The sequence below is a fragment of the Eublepharis macularius genome, chromosome 12, assembly GCF_028583425.1.
Source record: "Eublepharis macularius isolate TG4126 chromosome 12, MPM_Emac_v1.0, whole genome shotgun sequence".
Taxonomy (NCBI): domain Eukaryota; kingdom Metazoa; phylum Chordata; class Lepidosauria; order Squamata; family Eublepharidae; genus Eublepharis; species Eublepharis macularius.
The window spans coordinates 21,000,429-21,022,526 of record NC_072801.1 but is presented as its reverse complement, the minus strand read 5'-3'; the positions used below and the strand labels follow the sequence as shown (position 1 = coordinate 21,022,526).

At 42.8% G+C, this 22,098-nt stretch overlaps 1 protein-coding gene across 1 annotated transcript in view; it reads right to left on the bottom strand.

Moving 5' to 3' along the window:
- The window catches only part of CYTH3 (cytohesin 3), a 66,705-nt gene extending 51,125 nt beyond the window's left edge, over positions 1–15,580 (bottom strand). The window contains exon 1 of the mRNA XM_054993156.1: positions 15,484–15,580. Within this exon, the coding sequence (XP_054849131.1) occupies positions 15,484–15,508 (25 nt within the window). The 5' untranslated portion in view covers positions 15,509–15,580. The remainder of the gene's footprint in view (positions 1–15,483) is intronic.
- Between the last annotated feature and the right edge of the window lie 6,518 nt (positions 15,581–22,098).

Sequence of the window (22,098 nt, the reverse complement as noted above, 5' to 3'; positions counted from 1 at the left end):
GCAATGACTGGAAAACAAGCAGAAATCTAATACAGAGCTGAAATAATGCTGAAATTCAGAGCATAAGCAATTAAACATGAAATATTAAACAATGCAGAAACTACTCCATTGGAACATACTTACAAGAACAGACAGTACACAGTAGTATAGACTACTGTTCATATCCCTTTACCAATGCATCTCTTTGAAGCATTTCCTTATAGTACAACCCTCCTATTTGTATTAAAAAAAGTCTTCCTGAATCATTCATTTTTGCAGAGTTTGTGGAAAGCTGGAAGAACGGGAACCCTCCTAACCTCATCAGGCAGGCCATTCAATAAGATGGAGGCCACAACAGAGAATGATCACGTATAAGCAACTGTTGATTTTGCTCGTTTGCAGGACTGCACCGCAGAAGTTCCTGTTCAGATGAACAAAGCTGCTGTCGCAGAACATAGGAAGAGGAGGTGGCCCCACAGATATGAGGGATCGAGGTGATGAGGGATCAAGGTCATGTGATAACCATAAACTTGATTTGAGCCCAAGTAACTGATGGGAGCCGACTGAGTGACTGCAGAATGGGAGTAATATGCATGCTCCATTTAATTCCTGATAATAACTAAACTATAGTGTTCTGCACCAGCTGGAGTCTCTGAGTTGACTTCGAGGGGAGACCTAAGTAGAGTGCATTACACTAGTCTAGACCCAATGTTACCATGGTGTGGATCCAAGTGGCTGTGTAAAGTTACAGGACGATCTTTAGGAGTAGATTGAGTTGGAAGAAGGCATTTTTTGAAGCTACATTAACTTATTTATTTATTGGACTTCTATCCCACCCTCCCTGCAAGCAGGCTCAGGGCGGGTTACAATAATAAAATGTAATTTACATTTAAAAACAAAAATGCTGGGTCCAGTATAACCCCTAGGCTCTTAACGGAGTCTGCAAGTATCAACTGAACCCCATTGAAAATGGGGAGCAAAATGTCCTTCAAGATATCCATCTTCCCAACTAGCATCACTTCAGACTTGTCTGGGTTCAGTTTCAATTCATTCACTTTCAGCTATTTGACCACAGCTGTCAGGCAGTGCCTCACAATCTCTATTGTATCACCACGGGATTTGCATAATGAAATATAGACCTGGGTATTGATGACACCCAATTCTAAAGCTACAAATGATTTCTCCTGAAGTCTTTACATAGAGGTTGAATAATATGGGGGATAAGACTGCGTTCTGTGGAACCCCACAAGACAATTCCCAGTCTGAGAATAGCTGGTCTCCAATACCAACCCTTTGAGTCTAGCCCATGAGGATCCTGATACCCAATTCTGCCCTCAAACTCCTCAACATGACAGAATGATCTATGATGTAAAAGCCAGGTGATACCTACAACAACAAATTATAACAACAATACTCATTGAAGTGGATTATAGACCTATTCCCATATGAAGATGTCCTTCTGGAGTCTTCCATTTTACTACAGTTCTAATTCCATTATAAGAATGCCCTCCTGAAGTACCTTATCAAATGCTACAGATGGGCACTTCACAGACTATTGGAGCAATCCTAAGCAAGTCTACTCAGAAGTAAATCCCATTTGATTCAATGGGGCTCATTCCCATGAAGTCTTAGGATTTCAGCCTATGTCTACTAGAGTAAGGTCTCTTCTCCATGGAGCCAGGATGAATATCTCAGCTCCAAATATCTCTTAGATAGTTTTCATTTCCTTAGCAGCTGGCTAGCTCTCTCTTTCAGGCCCTTGCAAGTATCTCAAAAAAAGATCAACATACTAGTTTTTCTATGATGTAGTAATACACATCAACCTGTACAAAGGTACCGTTCCTTAGAACTTCGAGATAGAACTTGGGATACAGTGCTAGTAAAATCATTTGAATAATCATTTGAATAGTCATTTGAGGTCATATGCATAATCTTGCTAGGAAAATCATTTAAGATGCCTGTTGGAATGAGGAAGCAGACTGGTGGCTCCAAGGAGAAAACACATTCAAAAACTGAAAGCTGAACACACAAGATATACTTGGACTTCTAAGCAGTACTGGAATGTTATTATATCTAAAAATGGTCCTTTATAGTAACTATTTTGAAACAGCCTATAGGCTCTAACACAGAGAATTCACATTTTAATCAGCAGGTGGTGGGTCAGAGTAGCTAAGATTCTACAGACTTTGCAAGAGAGATGCTCATCCCAGCTGTGCCACACAAACTCCCAATTCTGGACCCAACATCCACCAGGTTTGTGAGATGCAGCCATTTATAACCTTAATAGCTGACATGATTCAGAAGTACCAAGGCTGCCCTCCATTAAGTAGCCAGCCATATGGCCAAGAAATGGAGCTGACTAAATTCATAGTGACAAGGTAGTTACATCCTCTACCTGTAGTACACAAAATGACCAAATCAGTGACAGACGTGATGCTGTTCTTATGCACCCACAGTCACATGCTCACCATAGCAATATCTCTACACTGCTTGGAAGGTATTCTAATAACCAAACCAGTGCTACTAGTTTACGTTGTTCTTTTAATTAGCAGTGTCCTCTGAGAGTTTATGCCAGTTGTGAAAACCACACTGTGATTCCCACCTAAGAGTGACCTATTTTACAGATGGGGCACAGACGCTGAGAGAGTTGCGACAGCTGCACACAACTGTACTAACAGCTGCTACCCCATGCAAAGATGGATTTCTAGAACAGATAACAGGATGTGACCCAGTACGAGTCCAAAGGATTATGTTTGCAACTATAGATTGAAACAAGTTTGACAGCTTTTAAATCTTTCAAGCTATTTTTTTTAATAAAACTTCAGCACTGGGAATGACAGCAAAAACAGTTTTCTAGATGTACAATCCATTACCTACTCACAAAAACATCTAAAAGAAAATATCTAGAGGATACAACAGACCATGAATAAATTAGAAGGAAATACTTACCTTCTTGCTGAAAGCTTTGCAGAAAATGAATGATGTTCTCATACAAGGCACAAATTAATCTCTAAAACTACATATTCCAAATGTTTTCAAATTCCTCTTACCATAACACTGATGACTAATTTGTTCTTTCATATTCAGAATCCCAGTCTACAAAAACTGTCCTTACTAGTGACATTTTGCATCCTGCACCCCACAAAACTGTCCCTTAGTTCTTTAATGATTTGAGAACATCAAATAAATCTCAATTAATTGGTTACAGAAAGATTGTGTGGCCTATTGCCTGCAGGATGTTACTAGGTTACATTTGTTAAGATTCACTTTTATTTAGAGCTAAACATATGGAGGCTGAAAATGACAGCTGCTCATAAAGTATCAATACATCTAATTCTCAACATGGCTGGATCTTTCTACAAACTTGAAAAATGCCCAAGGTTTGCAGAAAAAATAACACAAACACGCACATTGGAGGGTTAAACCCGCCCCCCCCTCCCGCCCCTAATAGGAGTAGCACCTGTAGCTTCAAGAAATAACTGCCCTCAGTGGCCATTGCTAGGCAATCACAACAGAACTGCCAACCTTCAAGTCTTGGTTGATCTCAGTAAAATGCAGGGCAAGGGGGCAGGGCCCTTCCAGGGCTGTTTTGACCTTTGAGAGAAGACTCATTGATCCCAGGCACACTAGCAAAAATCAGGAAACTTGCAAACATGCAACTTGCATGACTCACCCAGGCCTGGCTGCTTGCTACTGCACAACAGTAGCCACCCCACAAAAGCTAGTGTGGTGGTGTTCTTAAAATAGAATATGGGAAACCTAGGTTTGAATCACCACTCTGCCATGGAAGTTTACTGGGTGATCTTGGGCCAGTTACACATTCTCAATCTAACAACTCACATAGTTGTTGTGAGGATAAAATGGAGGAGAGGAGGCTGGTGTAAGCTGGGGAGAAAGGCAGGGTATAAATGATATGGGGGTTGCCAGGAGGAGGGAAAGAGAAAAAAGTGTGGGGAAGGGGATATGGGAGAAATGACATGCCCCTTGCAAGTCCTTGAGTTTCTCACCATGCAACTGGGCCCAGCTTGGCAGCCAGAAGTGCACAACTGGGCCATAATTTTCCCAGGTAAAAAGATGCCAGGGGGAGGGAAGGATGGAAAGCTGAAGACAGAGGTGCAGATAAAGGGAGATCATTTGATGGGTAGGAAGGAGAACATAGGGGGAAAGCTATGGGGGCTTTTAGGGAAGAGAAAAGGGAAATAATTGGGGAGGGGGAATGAGATGACCCAAAACAGCCAGGATCGGGCCACTGCTGGGTGGGGGAGTGCTCTCCTGTGCAGCACCAGCCCATTCTATGCCGATTCAGGCCCGATCCTGGCTGTTTCGGGCCCATTTGGGCCCAAACTGGGCCCTAAACAGCCAGGATCGGGCCCAAAACGACCGTGATCTGGTCACTGCTGGGCGGGGGAGTACTCTCCCATGTGACAGCAGCCCATTCCAGGCCTTTTGGGCCGAAGCCTGGCCAAAACAGGCATGAAATGGCCAGGATAGAGCTGCTTCTGGATGGAGAAGTGCTTTACCATATGGCAGCAGCCCATTCCAGGCCAATTCAGGCCCGATCCTGACAATTTCGGGCCTGTTTTGGCACAAACTGGGCCCTAAATGGCCAGGATCAGGCCCAAAACTGCCAGAATTGGGCCACTGCCAGTCGGGGGAGTGCTCTCCTGTGTGGCAGCAGCCCGTTCCAGGTTGATCCGGGCCCAATTTGACCAGATTCAGCCAAATTGGGCCTCCCGTGGAGCACGGGAGTGCTCTCAGGGTGGCCATGCCCTGCGTGATGATGTCACTTCCCAGAAGTGACATCATCCCAGGAGCAGGCACCACCTCCTCCCGGGAGTTGCCCCGTGTAAGAGTTCCCCCACTTCTTTCCCCGAAAAAAAGCCCTGAAATTAGTATATTCTCCAGCACAGCAGAACAAGGAAAAAGGGATAGCAATCCACCAAAAACTGCAAAATAACACCTTTACAAGCCCTAGCTTAAGGCAACTCTGCTTTATTAACCAATTTTTCAAAAAAACAAAAAACAGGAAGAAAAAACAACCACCATCCAAATTACAATCATAGAAAAGATTACCAAACAAAAGACAGGTAACAAAAACAAAAAATAGACAACGCTGAATCCAATGATTGACAGAGGGCTTAATATTGAAAACATTTTTTCAAATTATCTTACAAGATAGAACTAAGAGAGGAAATCATTAATGAGTCAGGGGATTTTTAAAAAGTATTTCTTTGTACACTTTATATCTCATTCCTTTTCCATAAACTGAGGAAGGGCATAGACAGATGTTGATGTTGAATACCTTTCTGATTCATATATGAAATAAAATCATGCCATGTTTCACAGAAAACTGACATTTTAGTTTTACCTTTAACAACATTAAGTTGGTATGCCAATTTTTCTGCCATACCTATTTGCCATAGCTCAGAATACCAATAATGAAATGTTAAAAACTCTGCAAATTTCCAACACTTTGCTGTTACCCTATGGGCTGCCATCAACATAAACATTATTAATTCCTTGGGTGTCACTTTTCCATTTTTTTGCCCCAAATTGTTAACAAGGCCAGCACTAGTGTGGAGTAAATCATTTGATGCATAATATGTTCCATTTCTGTAAATATTTTTCCCAAAAACTGTGATACTACAGGGCATGACCACCACACATGGATATAATCCCCTTGCTGATTACAGTTTCTCCAATATTGTGTGTTGTTTGTATTACTTAGGATTTCAAAGCCTTGATCTGTGCCAGATATGGCTGCATCTTTAGATACCCAAAGCAGATATCTGATGAAAGAATGCATAAGCAGGAGGTTTCCTACCCTCTAACCTCCCCCTTTCATAAGTGTCACTTTGTCAATACAGCCAGTATGGTGCAATGGTTAGAATATTAGACCAAGACCAACAAGACCCATGTTTGAATCCCCATTCTGCCATTGAACCTTGCTGTATGACTTTGGGCCAGTCATACAATTCTCAGCTGACCTACCTCGCAGGATTATTATGATGATAAAATGAGGGAGCAGAAAACAATGTAAGCCACTTTGGATCCCCACTGAGGAGAACAACAGAGTATAACTGAAGTAAACAAACAAACAAATAAATAAAGGGCTTTTTTCTGGGCGAAGAGGTGGGGGAATTCTCACTCAAGGCAACTCCTGGGAGGAGGGGGCACCTCTGTCACTACATGTGCCTACACGATGACATCACTTCTGGGAAGTGATGTCATCACACAGGCCGTGGTCACCCTGGGAGTGCTCCCATGCTCCATAGGGGGCCGATTCGGTCCCGAGTGGGCCCCTGTCCAGCAGCAGCCCGATCTGGGCCATTTTGGTCCCCAATGGGACCAAAACGGCCCAGATCAGGCCCAAATAGGCCTTGAACAGGCTGCTGCCACATAGGAAAGCACTCCCCACTGGGCAGCAGCCCAATCTTGGCTGTTTCAGGCCCGATCCTGGCCGTTTAGGGCCCCAATTAGGCCAAAATGGGCCCAAAATGGCCAGGATCAGGCCCAATTCGGCCTGGATCAGGCCACTGCCAAGCAGGGGACTGCTCCCCAGCTCGGCAGCAGCCTGTTCCATGGCATTCCTCCGCCTTTCCACCATGTGTGCTTACCCCCCAACCCAGGAGCAGGCTTACCTTATGCCATTTACTCCAGGGGAACTGATCTCCATCTGGAGATCAGGGGGTGGGGACACCACACAGGTTTAAGGTGCCAGAACTCCATTCCGGAGCATTCTGGCACAAAAAAAGCCCTGCTGTTTAAGACCTGAATACAAGTATAACCACACCAATACATTTTAATGAACTCTGGAATCATCATACTATAGGATTAAAAACCTCCAAAAGGGAATTAAATAAATGCAACACAGATGTTCACCGAAAAAAACAAACAAGAATGTTTTTATTTCATAGCAACCAAACGGGTCAAGCCATTTCCTCCTTCATATAAATCTCAGAGGACCACGAAAAACAAATGGCTTTCTAGCAGGTTGTGTTGGTCTAAAACCAGTAAGAGGAAACACTGCAGTCAAAAAGTTTTCAGGACCAAGTTTTTTTTGTTTTTAAACAAAGCATCTGTTGGATTTAAGCATACTGTCAACATCTAAGTGAAATAAAAATGCACTGTTAAGATGCCATTGAAAATCTAAACAAGATAAAGTCCATATGGCAGAGTGAACCACTCAAAAATAGAACATGCCAAAGTTAGTTGCCGATACAACGTTTTTCTTGATCCACTAGTGTGCATTTTACATCAGGCTCCCATTACATAATTATTCTAGGAGGACTTCTGCCTCATTCCATACAAGTATTTATGGTTGTCTGTGACTGCGGCAGCTGCTAAATATTGGTCATCTGTAACCTGTACACCCACATACCTTACTCTTACTGTCCCTCACACCCAAATGTTGCACTGTGACCATAATTTAAAAAGATACTGGGCTGCATACTGATCTGCATGCATCAGTAGTTCCACGGAACAATGTTCCACTCGGCCTTAGAATGCTGGCACTTCCGTCTGAAGGCAAGGGGATTAGTACAAAAAGAAGTTAAATACAGAAATGCAGAAACTACCTCCATCTGCATTTACTCTAGTGTGGGGTATGATTGAAGCCTGCAACACCGCTCAGAACTGAGTCACTTCTAAACTGTTCAATTTCTTTATAATGGCTAAACAATAACTGGAGAAAGATTGTTGCATTTCAGCATGGGCATAACCTGCCCATTCATTATATTTTCTTGACACAGAGAACAACAGAAAGGGGGGGGGAATAACATCTCATAATCAAAACTGTTAGTTGATAAAGTACCCTTACAATTTTTAATAACTGCTTTTATTAAATACGTTTTGTTCTTTTTGGTGGCCTTGAGTCTCAGTGAGTAAGGCAGACTATAAATTACGTAAATAAATAAACAAATTCTTATGTGTGGAATTTTGCATTTAAGATCAAAGCACCATCTGGTACAGCAACATCAGTCCTTGAGACTTGCAGTAGCTCATGAACTCCCCACAATCTCAGGCAAACAACAATGAAAAAAAATTCAGTTCTGCTATCCAAAATTAATAGAGGATCTCAGAAACTAACAGGGACTGTCCACCTAATTCTACTTCAGCTGAGTCCAAGACACAAAACCTAAAACATGACATTTCCAAGCCACAGACTTCACACATTTGAGCCATTGCAAAATGGTAGCATTTATTCCCTTATAAATTAAAAATATAAATATTTATAATGTGGCCTTTACGTCTTCTTAATCTAGAAGAAATTAAAACAGCTCAATTTGCAACAACTCCTTAACCAATACATGAATGGAACTAGTAGCCCATTTCTGGGTGGACACATGCCCAAGCCACATAAACAGTACAACACTTGGCACTCGCACGAACACTGGCTGCAAAGAACTGGAAGAATCAGAGAATGACATTATTTCTCCCACTCCAAAGAGTTACTCCCCAAACTAGGACTCATACACACATTTTGGGGGATTAGTTTTCAGAAGCTGACTTGTCAGTCTAAGCCTCTGTGACTTTCCATCACGGCATTAAAAATGGTCATCATAAGAAAGGAAGGAGGGGAGGTAAATAACAGAAAACAATTCTTAGTAGGAAAAATACTGGAAGTTCCTGATAATACAGCTCATTCATAAGCAGAATTTCCATTGATTTGAAAAAGAGATTATGAACCAGCTGCAACATGGACTTTATGGGAGGGGAACTATAAATGAAGCTTTAGCAGTATAAGAAATAACTGAAGCTGCATTATGCCATGAATTTTGTATTCAAGAAGAGCTTCTGCTTAATTTCAAACAAAACTCTCACAATTTTAACCAAATATAAAGCCCATAATCAAAAGACATAATGGCTGCCAGAATCACTGTTAGCAGTACCAAACCCCTTTGATTACTGAGAAGCCACAAAATCAACTGAAGCAATAGAAAAAGATGAGAATTCAAGTGAAGTTCATCAACAGAGAAATCAGTCTCATCTCTAAATATTAGTACACAGTGCAAAAATCCTTGTAACTAGAACATAACAGAAGATTAACACATGGGCATCTCGACCCTAAGATCATTAAACAAAAGGAAATCTCAACGAAATAAATGAGATAAAACTCTATATAAGAATTGCAAAATTTGTGGAAGACACATAACACAGTTTTAAGCTCATGACCTCCACTGAAATAAACTTGAAGTTTTATACCAAAACAGGTATCAGAAAATGGCCCTTACTGTTTTTCAAGAGTCACGATACTATAGCTACTAGCCCCATATGGTAGGCATTTCTGGTCTAAAAGGAAAAATAAAGACTCACCTTTTCAAGAATTACTTCTGTTTGCCTAGAGATAATTATTTACTCACCACAAGTAAATCAAACAAGTGTCTGTTTACATATTTGGAGCCCAGCATTCACATGTTGCCATCACTGAGAATTAATGCCAGTAGAGTATCATATGGTAGTATTTTAATATATTCTTTATTAGTTTCCCATTTTCACCAAATATTCATTTTCATTTACAAGAAATCTGACACAAAACCAAACTGGAAATCTGACACAAAACCACATGCAGAGCACATCTTAGCTGGGCCATCAAAACGCAAAATTAATCCAGCCAGGCCAAGTCTCAGCCTGCTACCTGACAGTACAAGAATGCCAAAAGCATAACCACTCTGCGTTTTGGCTCTTGTCAATATTTCCCCACTGGAACAGAAGTCCAACAAAACACACATGGACAGAGAGACCTGGGAAGGGTCAGCAATTTTCTCTGGGTTACAACCATCTCTGAAGCTGCTATACATTTAAGACTAGAAGCAGGGCTTTTTTTCAGTGGGAACGTGGTGGAACAGAGTTCCGGCATCTCTTGAAAATGGGCACATGGCCGGTGGCCCCGTCCCCTGATCTCCAGACAGAGGGGAGTTTAGACTCCCCCTTTGTTCCAGCTGACCCAAAGTGACATCATTGTGCAGTCCTGAGTTCCACCACTGAGTTCCACCACCTCTTTTCCCAGAAAAAAAGCCCTGACTACAAGTATCAACGAACGCACACTCATTTGCAAAGCGATCAGCAAAGAGGAAAAGCACAAATTTAATCCGCGTTCATCAGCAATCAGCGTGATGAGGTTGAATTTACATGTCCTCCATTTTCGCATTGTAAACGAAGAGCAAAAAAGGAAATGTTTGGATTTTCATTTCCTTTGAAAGGAGGGACGTGGCAGAAAACTTCCTTCCCATCACAGGAAAGACTACTCCCAGAGAAATGCTACTTTGGGGCTTGGGCGGGAGGAGGTTGTCATTGCAACTAAGTTTAAGAATCGCTGGTCTACAGAATTAAAACACTAAAAAATGCAGAGAGAGATAACACAAGTTGACATAAGCGGGGAGGGGAAAAAACCCTGACTCCAAAGTACCTGAGGTTGAAAATATGGACTCTACGTTCTAATTTTAACAAGAAAGAAACCACATTAAAATGTTCATGCTTCCAAAAGTTGCAACACCTAAAAGAGGATACACAGCACATTCTTTAAAAAAAAAACTTAGAAATCCTTCATACTCACGTAGCTTTTTAACCAAAAAAAATAAATCTCCCAAACCCAAAAAAGGGAACTAAAAAGAAGCACTACCAGCTAGATCCATAAGAACTTACACAAATGTTTACCTAGCAAAATTTGTTTGTAATATAGTAAGGGAAACTTGAACAAAGCCATGCAAAACGCATGCACATGGCCATCACGCAACATTTCTTTTGGACATTACAAAGCACCACCAGTAGATGAACTACTGGTCCCAAATGCTTCATTGCTGAATAGTGCACTATACCCTTAAATAATTTTTTAAAACTTTCTAGAAACCTTTCAGCAACAGAGCAGATGAAAGTCCAGCGTAACATATACATAACTGCAGCAGCTTGAAAACTGAAAGAAGAGAAAAACAGATGTAACTGTTACTTAAGATTATTTTTCTTTCAACTTTTGTCTTAATTTAATTCAGTGTTAACCCTTTGTGACTGCCCTATGCATTCATATAAAAGTACGACAAGTTCAGGCCCAAACTTTGGCAACTCTCCAACAGAAGGTGCTCTAAAAACAGGGAGCAACCACCATTAAGGCCCCCCCTCTGTGTGACTTTATTCATAATTTTTAAAACGGCATTATCAACAGACCACTCATGAGGGACATAGAGAAGACAGACTCTAACAAGACATCTGTTTAGATAAGCTAAGCTAATTGAATATGGAACCACTTTGGTCTGGGTTCAAATCCCTACTCTGTCATAGATGTTTGCTGAGCGGCCTTGGGCCAGCTACTCGCTCTCAACATAACCTACCTCACATGGTGGTTGTAAGGATAAAATGGAGGAGGGAGAATTATGTAATTTGCTTTGAGTCCCCTTTGGAAAGAAAGGCTGGATTTTTAAAAAATGAAGTAAATAAATAAATAATTCATAAGCATCTATTATATCACACTGAAAATAGTTTTAAACATGAAAAGTCCCTCTTTGCTCATTTGGGGGCTGCATGTTCAGTATCTCCTTCTCCTCCCTGTGTCCATGCTGCGTAGCAAGAAGGACAAGGCAAAAACTTGGCACAATTTTTCTTTTAAAGTAATAGTCTCATACTTACTGATGACTAAACAATTCAGGAAATGATGGCTGAGAAACATCAATGACAGTATTGCTTGTTTAAAGGATGCCTTCCTGATTCATCCCAGCATTCTCTCGTCTTGTCAAGGTAAACACACCACACCCACCAGGTTTCCGAGTTCTGATTTCCGACTGGTGTAAGCAATTGCAGCGCAACCATTGCTAGTTCATGCCTCTTTTAACCATGACTTTACATATTTACATGGCAACAAATGCATTCAGCAACCCAGCTTAAGGATTTCTGATTTATTCTAAAGACTTCTTGATTAAAAGCTTCATAATGAAAGTGTGTAAGTTATAGATAAGAGTCTGTAGCTTTATTACTCCAAGATCTTAGAAACAGAAAAAAACTTCACCCACGCAGAGCAAATCTGAGCTGAAATAAAAACACTTTTCTAAGAGTCACATTAGAAGTTCAGGTTATGGAGGTATCCCTTATAACTCAACATCCTGTAAAGGTCAGACAAGCTGTACTGAAAGACACTGCAAAATGCACACCCTGGCTTTGTAAGAGATGTGTGTACAAACATTTAAGAGAATGTTTAGGGAAACCATATGCTCCTTGTTTAAAAAGTGGACAAACCATTCTGTGTTTATTGCTGCACCAAAGCTAAGGGCAACAAAAAGTGCCCATCAGAGATGGGCACGAACCGGGAAAATTCCGAACCGTGAGGTTCATGGTTTGTCGCGTTTCACGACCTTTCACAAACTTGCTCCAGTTCGCAAAGTTCGTGAAAACATCACTTCTGGGTCGGCAAAAGGTCTGCAGAGAGCCCATCCCCCTGTTACCTAAGAAACTGATAGATCGGTGCCAGGCTGTCTGCAGTGAGGAACCAAAATACAAACCAAATTGAACCAGGATAAAATTTGTCATGGATCATGAGACATGAGCTCCCATGAACCGCCAGTTCGCAAACCACGAACCAGCCCAGTTTGTGATGAACTTCGGTTTGTATTTCGGTTCGTGACTGCCTCTAGTGCCTATTGCTAAGTGTGCAGACGGGGATCAACCTTTCAAAGCTCACTGTTTTCTGCAAAGTATGCACAGGAAAAATACAATGATTTCACAGTGTCAAGAAAGAGCAACTAACAATTTGTTGCTAACATTAACACCAATGGAATGAATCTACCCTTTGAAAGCGTCCACTGCATTCCCCCCATGCCTTCTCATATTCTGAAGATGCGACTGTTTCCATGACTGGGCCTCATCTTACATTAATAAATTGCTTTTTCTTACCACTGACACAACCCCTGAACACTATGCATTCATTTTTCATCTTTCAGAAACAGTTGACCTTTCAGAAGGAGTCTGGGGGTGGGGGGTGCATAACTTAAAGCAGACCCCACAGTATAAAGTTCTCTATTGTCCTCAACAGTGAATGAAGCAATCTTCTTAAGAACAGCATCTTTACGTTAGAATTAGCAAAACCAGGCAGAATTTCTGGCATTTGCCTTGCCAGGGAGATCAACCCTGATCTTCCAGCAACAAACACTCCTCTTCATAAAGCAAGCAGCAGCCTGAAAACTACTCTGTGCTACACTTTATACTCCTCCCCTCTCAGTCTCCACCCCCCATCCCATCCCGAGAGGCATTGATAAATATGTGAAAAGGCAATCCGTAGGCGATGGTGCAGGGGCCAAGAACAGAAAATGCATGAATGGGGAGGCTGTTCACAATTAAGAGACAGGGAGGTATGCCCAAAACAGAGTAGGGAAATGAGAGGGGTATAGCAAGGGGCTGTTTAGGGGTGCAAATGAATTGAAATGAGGGGTAAAGCAAGCCCTGCCAACAAAAAGGAACCAGGATTGTACAGCCAGTAGCAAAATATCAGTTCTACACAGTTGTACATTGTCAGAAACTGGTCTATGGAACTCATGAAGGGATATCCAGAAAGGAGAGCCACAGAGAAAATGGCTGTGTTTGTGACAGAGAGGGAGAACCATGTCACAAAGGACAGAGACTATGTCACCACAGGTTGCTAGGCTAGCCACAAATGCCAGCCCTCTGGGAGGAAGCAGCACAATCAAGAGCCGTCTAATTCAGACAAACCTGTTGAGCTTCTGACATGCAACTAAAGTCTGTGTGGAAAAACCAGAAGGAAAAAAAATGGTGCAGCAAAGGCCAGCAGATGCTCTGTGTCATTCAAGAGAACACTAGGCACATGAGATTACTTGTTAATCTTAAAGGATAAAGTGAATGTTAGTCAGATGGGAGCTCCTTTAAGGGATTGTTTAGCAGTGGGGTTAAAAGAAAGGGTCGAGTTTTTTAAAAAACTGATTTCAATGCAGACTAATGGGTGTAGTCCAACTGTCATTAGTGGCAGCGAGTGCGAAAGAAAGAAAGAAAGAAAGAAAGAAAGAAAGAAAGAAAGAAAGAAAGAAAGAAAGAAAGAAAGAAAGAAAGAAAGAAAGAAAAAGAAAGAAAGAAAGAAAGAAAGAAAGAAAGAAAGAAAGAAAGAAAGAAAGAAAGAAAGAAAGAAAGAAAGAAAGAAAGAAAGACTGCATGCTTGTGGAATGTGTCACAAACAGGATCAAGGACTGCAGAAAAATCCCTGACCTTTCCCCTAAAGGTGCCTAAGCATGGCACTGTGGCAGATGGGATGCTTCCATGCTTTGATCCCCTTCAGTTCAAATGCAGAGGAGTTAGCCGTGTTAGTCTGTGGTAGCAAAATCAAAAAGAGTCCAGTAGCACCTTTAAGACTAACCAATTTTATTGTAGCATAAGCTTTCGAGAATCAAGTTCTCTTCGTCAGATGCATGATACAGAGACTGGTCTGACGAAGAGAACTTGATTCTCGAAAGCTTATGCTACAATAAAATTGGTTAGTCTTAAAGGTGCTACTGGACTCTTTTTGATTCAGTTCAAATGTGCTTCATGGGCGCATAGGAAGCTAACAGGCGTTGACACCAAAGACTGACTTCCCACAAGTGCCTATGCCTACAGGCAAGGAATGGGGAAAGAAGAGTTTCACTGGTCTATGGAACTCACAGATGCTTTAGGCTGATCCTGCACTGGGCAGGGGGTTGAACTAGATGGTCTGTATGGCCCCTTCCAACTCTATGATTCTATGACTCCAAAAGAGTATGATTTAGTATTAAGGGATTTGCAGTATTTCTAAACAGCATAGCGCAATAGTTAGAGTGTTCAGAGTGGGTAGATCCAGGTTCAAACACCTATTTCTTGTGAGCCTTACTTGGGCCAGTCACTCTCTGTCTAATCCTTCTCACAGGGCTGTTGTGAAGATAAAAGGAGAAGACGAGAGAAGCATTTACGCTCCCTTGAACAAGTGCAAGATTTAAAACGTGCTAAATACAATAAATACACTTTTACAATATATCCAATATAATTTTTTAAAGTTTCACTGAACTTAAAAGTTACCGACTACCTGCGATATTTCTAGGCAGCCTTTCAAAAAAAAGGCAACATCTCTAAGTAGCCTTTGAACCGAAAAGTTTCACATTTTTAAAAAAAAAGCAGAAAGGTACCAACTCTTCGACAACCGCAATATTTACAGTCAGCTTTAAGAATGCATACGTATTTCCAAACAGCATTTGAACAGAGGGGGGAAACATCTCCACAGGGCTAACTACAAAAACAGACCCGGGAGGGGGGCAATAATCCAGGGCCGGATAGCCTGAGGGGAAAGTGGGCGAGGAGGGAATGGGGCCGGACTGAGAGGGTCCGTTTCCCACGACACGACGAGCGGGGGGCACTCTGCACACGCTCAGGAGCACTCGTTCCCTCCCCAGCTGCAGTGGCAGAGCGTCTTCGCGGGCTCTGCTTTCGGGGTCTCGCCGTGTCCCCATCCCCTTCCCCCGCCTGTCGACGCCACCTTCTCCCCCTCCTCAGCCCAGAGTCGCTCACCGCTCCCGCCGCCTTCCTCGTCCATGATGCCGCCGCGCTCCTGAGGGAAATTTCAGCCGGGGCGCCTCTGCTGCTTCTTCCCTCTCGCCCCGCTCCCTTCCGCCAGCCAATTCCCCTCAGAACCAGCTCCGCCGCCGCCGCCGCCTCGGCCCGCCCGCCGCTTCTCATGTGACCCATGAGGGGAGGGAGAGCCGAGAGGCCGCCTCGGCCCGGCCCCGGCTGCTCCCTCGGCGCCGCGCCACCCGCAGGGGAGGACTCTGGAGCCGCCGGAGGTGGCCCAGCCGGGGCAGCGAGGCTTCTTCTCACGGAGTCCTTGGCTCGCCAAGCAGCCACGGGGCCCTGCCGACCCAGATGCGGGACGAAGGGAGCTTGGAGTCTCGAAAGCTTACACCCTGGATACTGTCTCGGTCTTTTAAGTACTCCGCCGATGGGACACGGGCCTTTGATAACGCTTACTGACAGAAAAAGGACACGGGTAGCTCATGTATAAGGTTGCACTAGGGTTGCCAGTCTCCAGGTGGTGGCTGGAGATCTCCCGGAATTACAACTGATCTCCAGGCCACAGAGATGAGTTCCCCTGGAGAAAATGGCTACTTTGGGGGGTGGATTCTATGGCATTATACCCCGTTGAGGCCCCTTTCCTCCCCAAACTCCCCTCTTTCCAGGCTCCACCCCCAAAATCTCCAGGAATTTCCCAACCTGAACCTGGCGCCCCTAGGTTGCACCAATTCCCCACACAGGACTTGGGAAAGCCCCCCCCCCAGGTGCTGGCACTCAGGACTGGGAGTCCCACCACAAAAAACACATTAAATTTCCTTATACTGAGTCGTTGGTCTAGCAGGGTCGGTATTGTCTCCTCAGACTGGCAGCAGCTCTCCAGGGTTCCAGTCTTTCATATCATCATCTTGCCAGATCATTTAACTGGAGATGAAAAGCTTGAACTTGGGACCTTGGGCATATCAACCACAGGAAGCCACAGCCCCTGCCTGGTTAGTTGGAATTGGCTGTGTCTCCACCCACACATGCACTTCCAAGTCTCCTGCCAACCCTACCAGCCACACACGGCCCACTTGTGACCTTATCTCGTCCAGCATCCTGTTTCAGGCAGTGCCCTGATGTTGCTTCACAGCACTGGTGAGGCTGAGTGCCCCATGCTGGGGGTTTCCTCCTGGTACGCAGCCACTGACTAATATCAGCACTATGGATCTGTCAAAGCTGTCAAGATCATTGCTACAGCTGCTAGCGGTGCATTGCATCCTTTAATCCCTGCAGGGTATTTTTATTAAAACTATAGCAACAAAATATTTTTAAAGGGTGTCCAGTGGCACCTTAAAGATTTTTTTTTTAATTGTGTGTGAAGTTCACTTCCTCAGATGCTGCCTGATGCTCCTGGTGTACTGCATCATTAAATGGTTCTTTGGGCAAGGGTGAAAGTAACTTGAATTTCTTACTGGTACGCTGTCTGGCTGTGCGGGCTTGAAGCAGAACACCTCTGCCATTTTCTTAACAGTATTCTCTTCGGGTCTGTACCAGCTTAATTTCTTGCCTATTTTGTAAACCACTTCCTGATTCTATTATGATATAATAGGAGAAAAGCTCATTACTTGCTCCACTCCATGTGTAATTTTTATAAACCAGTCCATCATTCCCCCCACCCCTTCTCTAAACGGGTTCATTCAAAGCCAGGATAGTCCACACTCATGTTTCCCAGTGACAGCCTGGATAGGGGGAAGCTGTTAAACCTTGTAATACTTGGAATTGTTTCTGAACCATCCCTGCAGCTTCTTTTTTAGGAAACTTGCCATTTAACAAACAAGGATGTCCTTGCTGGCCTTTTGGTCAAAGGTCAGAAGGAACTTCAATAACAAATGTGTAGAGGACCACCAGGCATGGCTGTGTGTTTCCTACGGCACAGAAATGCGATCTCTTTGCCTCCACGGTTAGCTCTACACTGTCAGATTGCAGGCTTCAAAGGCAGTCCACCAGCGGAATGCAGATACTCAAACAGGGCCAGTTCTCCAGCCAAGCAACTGCTTGGCATTTCTTCCTGAGCCTGTGCCCTTGCCAACCAGGTCCAACCGTTGCCATGACTTCTCTTCGGGGGCTCGGCTTACACCCAACTGCTGGCGGCACAAGGCCCAAATAGGGATGCATGTGTCTTGCTTGGGGAGGCAAGAAGCCTTAAACCAGCCTTGCAGACAAATCCAAAATGGATCAGAATTCTCTCATGCATTGGCCAGGATCAAAAGAGGGATGCTTAAGACATGGCTAAATTTTGGAGAATGCCTACTGGATTTTTCTGAACAACGGATCCCAATGTAAGATACCTGTTCCTTATTTAGTTCATTATACTCGGCCCTTCTCCTCAGTGAGGACTCTCTATTATCCTCACAAGGCTGGCGCAAGGTCACCCTACAAACTTCCCTGGCAGAGGGGAGATATGAACTTGGGTCTCCCAGGTCTGGCACTAAACCACACCCCATTCTGTCTGTCAAGGAATCATGCCTTGTTTATTGCTGAAGAAATATAATGAAAAGGACAGTATGCTTCCTGCAAGTATGTTTAAATTCTTTGTCCACATGATTGAACATGTAAGAAATCTTGGTGACCTAGAAATGAAAAAAACGGGGTGGCTATTTCCCCCATGCCAGCTTTCTGTTTCCAAGGCACATATAATTCATTTTCTGTGCTGTGTCAAGCAGATACTTTGATACATAAAGACCTTGTTGCTTGAAATATAAAAGCAATTTTAAGTTTTTAAAAATGTTTTCTATCCTATGAAAGGAGATTCCGCTGTAGGTTTGCAGAAGAGCGAAGTTGAATGTTTCCAGCTGTGTTGTATATTCTTCTCTCTTTTGTCTGCTTTTTCATCTGCACTTGACCTGAGTGGAATTTACGAATCCCCAAAGGCAAACTGGGTCATTTCCTCCGTCTAGCGGACAGGTTTTAATGGTCAGTTGCTATTACTGGCATTTTATGTGTAAAAGTATTTGGTTTAGGAGAGAGAAAGAGTTATCCTGCTTTTGTAACAGTTTTGCCACATCTTCTATTGTAGAAAGCGTCTGTTGTGCCCCCTCCCAACTTCAGACTTTATCTTTCCTCTGCAAGAGGAATTTGGCCAGTCTTCCCAGCACTACTGAAGTCTCTGCTGAACATTTTGGCCATAGCTTTCACAGGGGCCCTCAAAGTCAGCCCTCATCTTAAATCCCACACATTTCTAAAACTCTGTGTGCTTTGTATGTTACAATAATCAGATCAGTGTGACAACAGCATTCTAATCCAGTCACTAGTCCCCTACTCTAAGAAAGTCATATAAAACCAGAACCAATGAAGTGGTCAGAGGTTCAGACTAGCATTGGAGAGATCCGAGTTCAAATTCCTACTGGGTGACCATCAGCCTGTTATTCCCTCTCAGCCTAACTGACCTTACAGAGCTGTTGTGAGGATAAGATGGAGGAGAAAACTTACTGAGTGACTTTGGGCCAATCATTCTTTCTCAGACTAACCTACCTCATGTGATTGTTGAAGGAAGAGAGAACCATGTATACTGCCCTGAAGAATGGTGGACTGAAAATTTAACTAATGGATAATAAGACATTTGCCATGTTAGTAATCTAACCAGGACAAGACTGCAGAGGATTGGAGTAGAACAACACTAGAAATTCACAGTGCTTCTGTAATATGAACAAACAGAGCCTAATGGAAAGCAAACACTGCACCTCTGCAGGCAGCACAACTGCATTAATTAATTAATTAACCCTATGAGGTGGATGAGGCTAAGAGTGTGGGACTGGTCACCCAGTCACCCAAGGTCACCCAGCAAGCTTCTATGGCAGAGTGGGGGACTGAACCTGGGTCACCTAGACCCTACTCCATCACTCTAGCCACTACACACTGGCTCTAAATTTGGAAGGGGAGAAATGTGACTTTCCTTGCTGGGAATCTTAGACCACGGACTCCCTGGAATGCACCCTGGTAATTGGGTACCACCACTGAGATATTGCCTGAGAAAATCTAGAATGACCTGCTGAGAAGGAGTGCTTCTAGCTCATACTCAGCACAAGAACAAAGGAACAGAAAGGAAACACTAGAAAATACCTTATATGTAGTGCCCAAGCAGTGTGGCACAGAGGGAAGATATCCCAGAGAAATGTAATGTACTAAGGAAGCTCAAAAATGTCTCTATAGACAGAAGTTTATTGTAGGAAAAAGGGTGAAATGGTGGGTGGATCCAAATAAATTGACATTAATGCAGCTTCAGATTTTCAAAGCAACCGTGCAGAAGCCTGCAGTTGTCACACATGCCCTTCCCTCCCAGGCCCAAGTAGCTTCAATGCCAGCTAACTATGGCAAGGACTGTCAGTCCTCTATCTGCATGCATCTTTGTCCAGATTCAGAATTGTTTCTCTGTCTTCTCCGGACTTCGAGATCCACCAAAGAAAAGATTCCAGGTCATTAAAGATCATTAAGCCCTTCCGATATGTCTCTGATCACTCCTCAGGTTTGTCTAGCAAAAAGATTCACTAGTGCAAAGCAAGGCAACTAAACTTATTACTCCATGCAAGAATTAGCTTGCTTTTAATTAACCAGATTAACCAGGAAGAATGTGAGTTTAACAAGCCTTCTTTTTGCAACTTATAGGGCAAACAATTTTGAGAATGGATTTTTTCAAAAGGACATTAAAGCATAGCCATAATTTTTGGTGCTACACACTTAACTATTTCAAACAACAGAAATATGGATGCAGGGCTCAGTTTCTGATAAACCATGAAATAATATTCAAAAACCATGGAGCATCCATAAAGCGAATGAGAATGCCTTGGACGTCAGCCACATGAAGAACAAGTGAAACAGCAGAATACACACTCTTGTATAGGAGAAATTGCAACATGAGATAAGAAGGCTGTCTCTAAGCAGAATATATGGAACAAGTAGACTATCTTTAAGCAGAATATATAAAGAAAAATTTTCCTAACATTCTGGAACAAATCAGTTCTGGTTTCATCCACTTTTCTCCCTCCATCTGTGTGGACTTTCTAACCTTATTTTCCAAAATGGAGTTAGCTATTTAAAATAGCTTCTACACTTCTAAACCCAATCGTATGGTTTTAGGATGGATGACTCACTACTCACTGAGGTTAACAACTGTGGAACGATACAACAATATTAGCATAGACCCACCAGTTGCAGCTTGACAGCCACAATATTCTCAGCAATGCTATTCAAATCATGTTAACTGCACGCTGTCAAAAACTTGCAAGGAAGTGGGAGATCTGGGCCCAGTCTACTGCTATGTTACAATGTTGATGGCTAAGAATTAAACAAAAAGCAAAGTAATGGGGTACCCCCTCCCGCGTTAGCCCAATATGAAAAATACAGCTGTAGCTTGAAGACAAACAAAAAACAGGACAACAATGGAAGGAAATAGCCTCAGATTTTGAAAACTTTCACACATTTAAGATGCAGCTTACAACTAAATCAGATATAGTGGAAATTAATACCATTCTTTCAAAAGGAATAAAAGCACAATATCGCACGTTTTTTCTTTTGTTTTTAAAAAAAGCTTTAATTAAAAAACCATTTTTTTAAAATTCTAAAGCTGACAAGCCTAACATTTTACTTTCAAGCTTAAATCGTTTGACATGCATTTTGAGAAGGCCAATGATAGCTTTGTTACCAAACATTTCCGCAAGCTGTAAAGGTGTTAACCCTCCGACAGGACTTTCAACATCAGCTGCAGCATTCAGCAATAAATAGCAAATTCCCAGGTGCCCTAAAAAAAATAAAACCAGAGGGAAGGAGGAGAGAGATTTTTTTTTTTTAGCTGGTGATAATAGCAACCGAAACATATGCAAAAGATCCAAAGGTCCTGCGTTCGGGCTTCCCTAGACATTTATCTGAGCGATTGAGCTGCTTGGGGTCCGCTTCTTGCAGGGCAACTCCTAGACACAGCTGCTCCAGTCTAAACCCGCTGAAATCAATACATTTCAGTAACTCTGAATCTGGGATCTTAAGTACTGTTCTGTTTTTCACTTTATATGATGCCCTGGAACTTCTTTGAGAAAGGATGGGATAAAAATGTGGTAGTAAATAGTAACTATAGATGTTAACACACACGCACACCATTTTTTTGCTTCAATAAATGTCAATGCCTCTGTTGAAATCCTGAAGAGGCCAAAATTAAAGTTAGTTTGTCCGCATCACCATAACCACCTTAAGGAACCGATCCGTATTTTGTTTAGAGTGTTTATATTTCCTCCTTTCTCTCAAGCATCTCAAAGCCCAAGGTGGGCATGTTTTCTCTATCACTAAAGAATTATGGCATGGATTTAAACACAGAACTGTCCTAAAGCCACAAAAAAAAAAACAGCCAGGGATTTTACCATAAACAATAGCAAGGTGCAGCGCGGTAGCTCCATCGCACTGTGGGTTGGGGATGTTCACATTGATTCCAGGGTAATGCAAGAGCAGTGAGACCAGGTGCATTTTTCCAGTGTTTACTGCAGCATGAAGCGGCGTGTTTCCGTTTTCTGCTGCTTGGTTTACATCAGGTATGGGAAGGGTCTAGAAGAACAAACAATAGCCAGTGGAGAATACCACACACATAAGGAGACG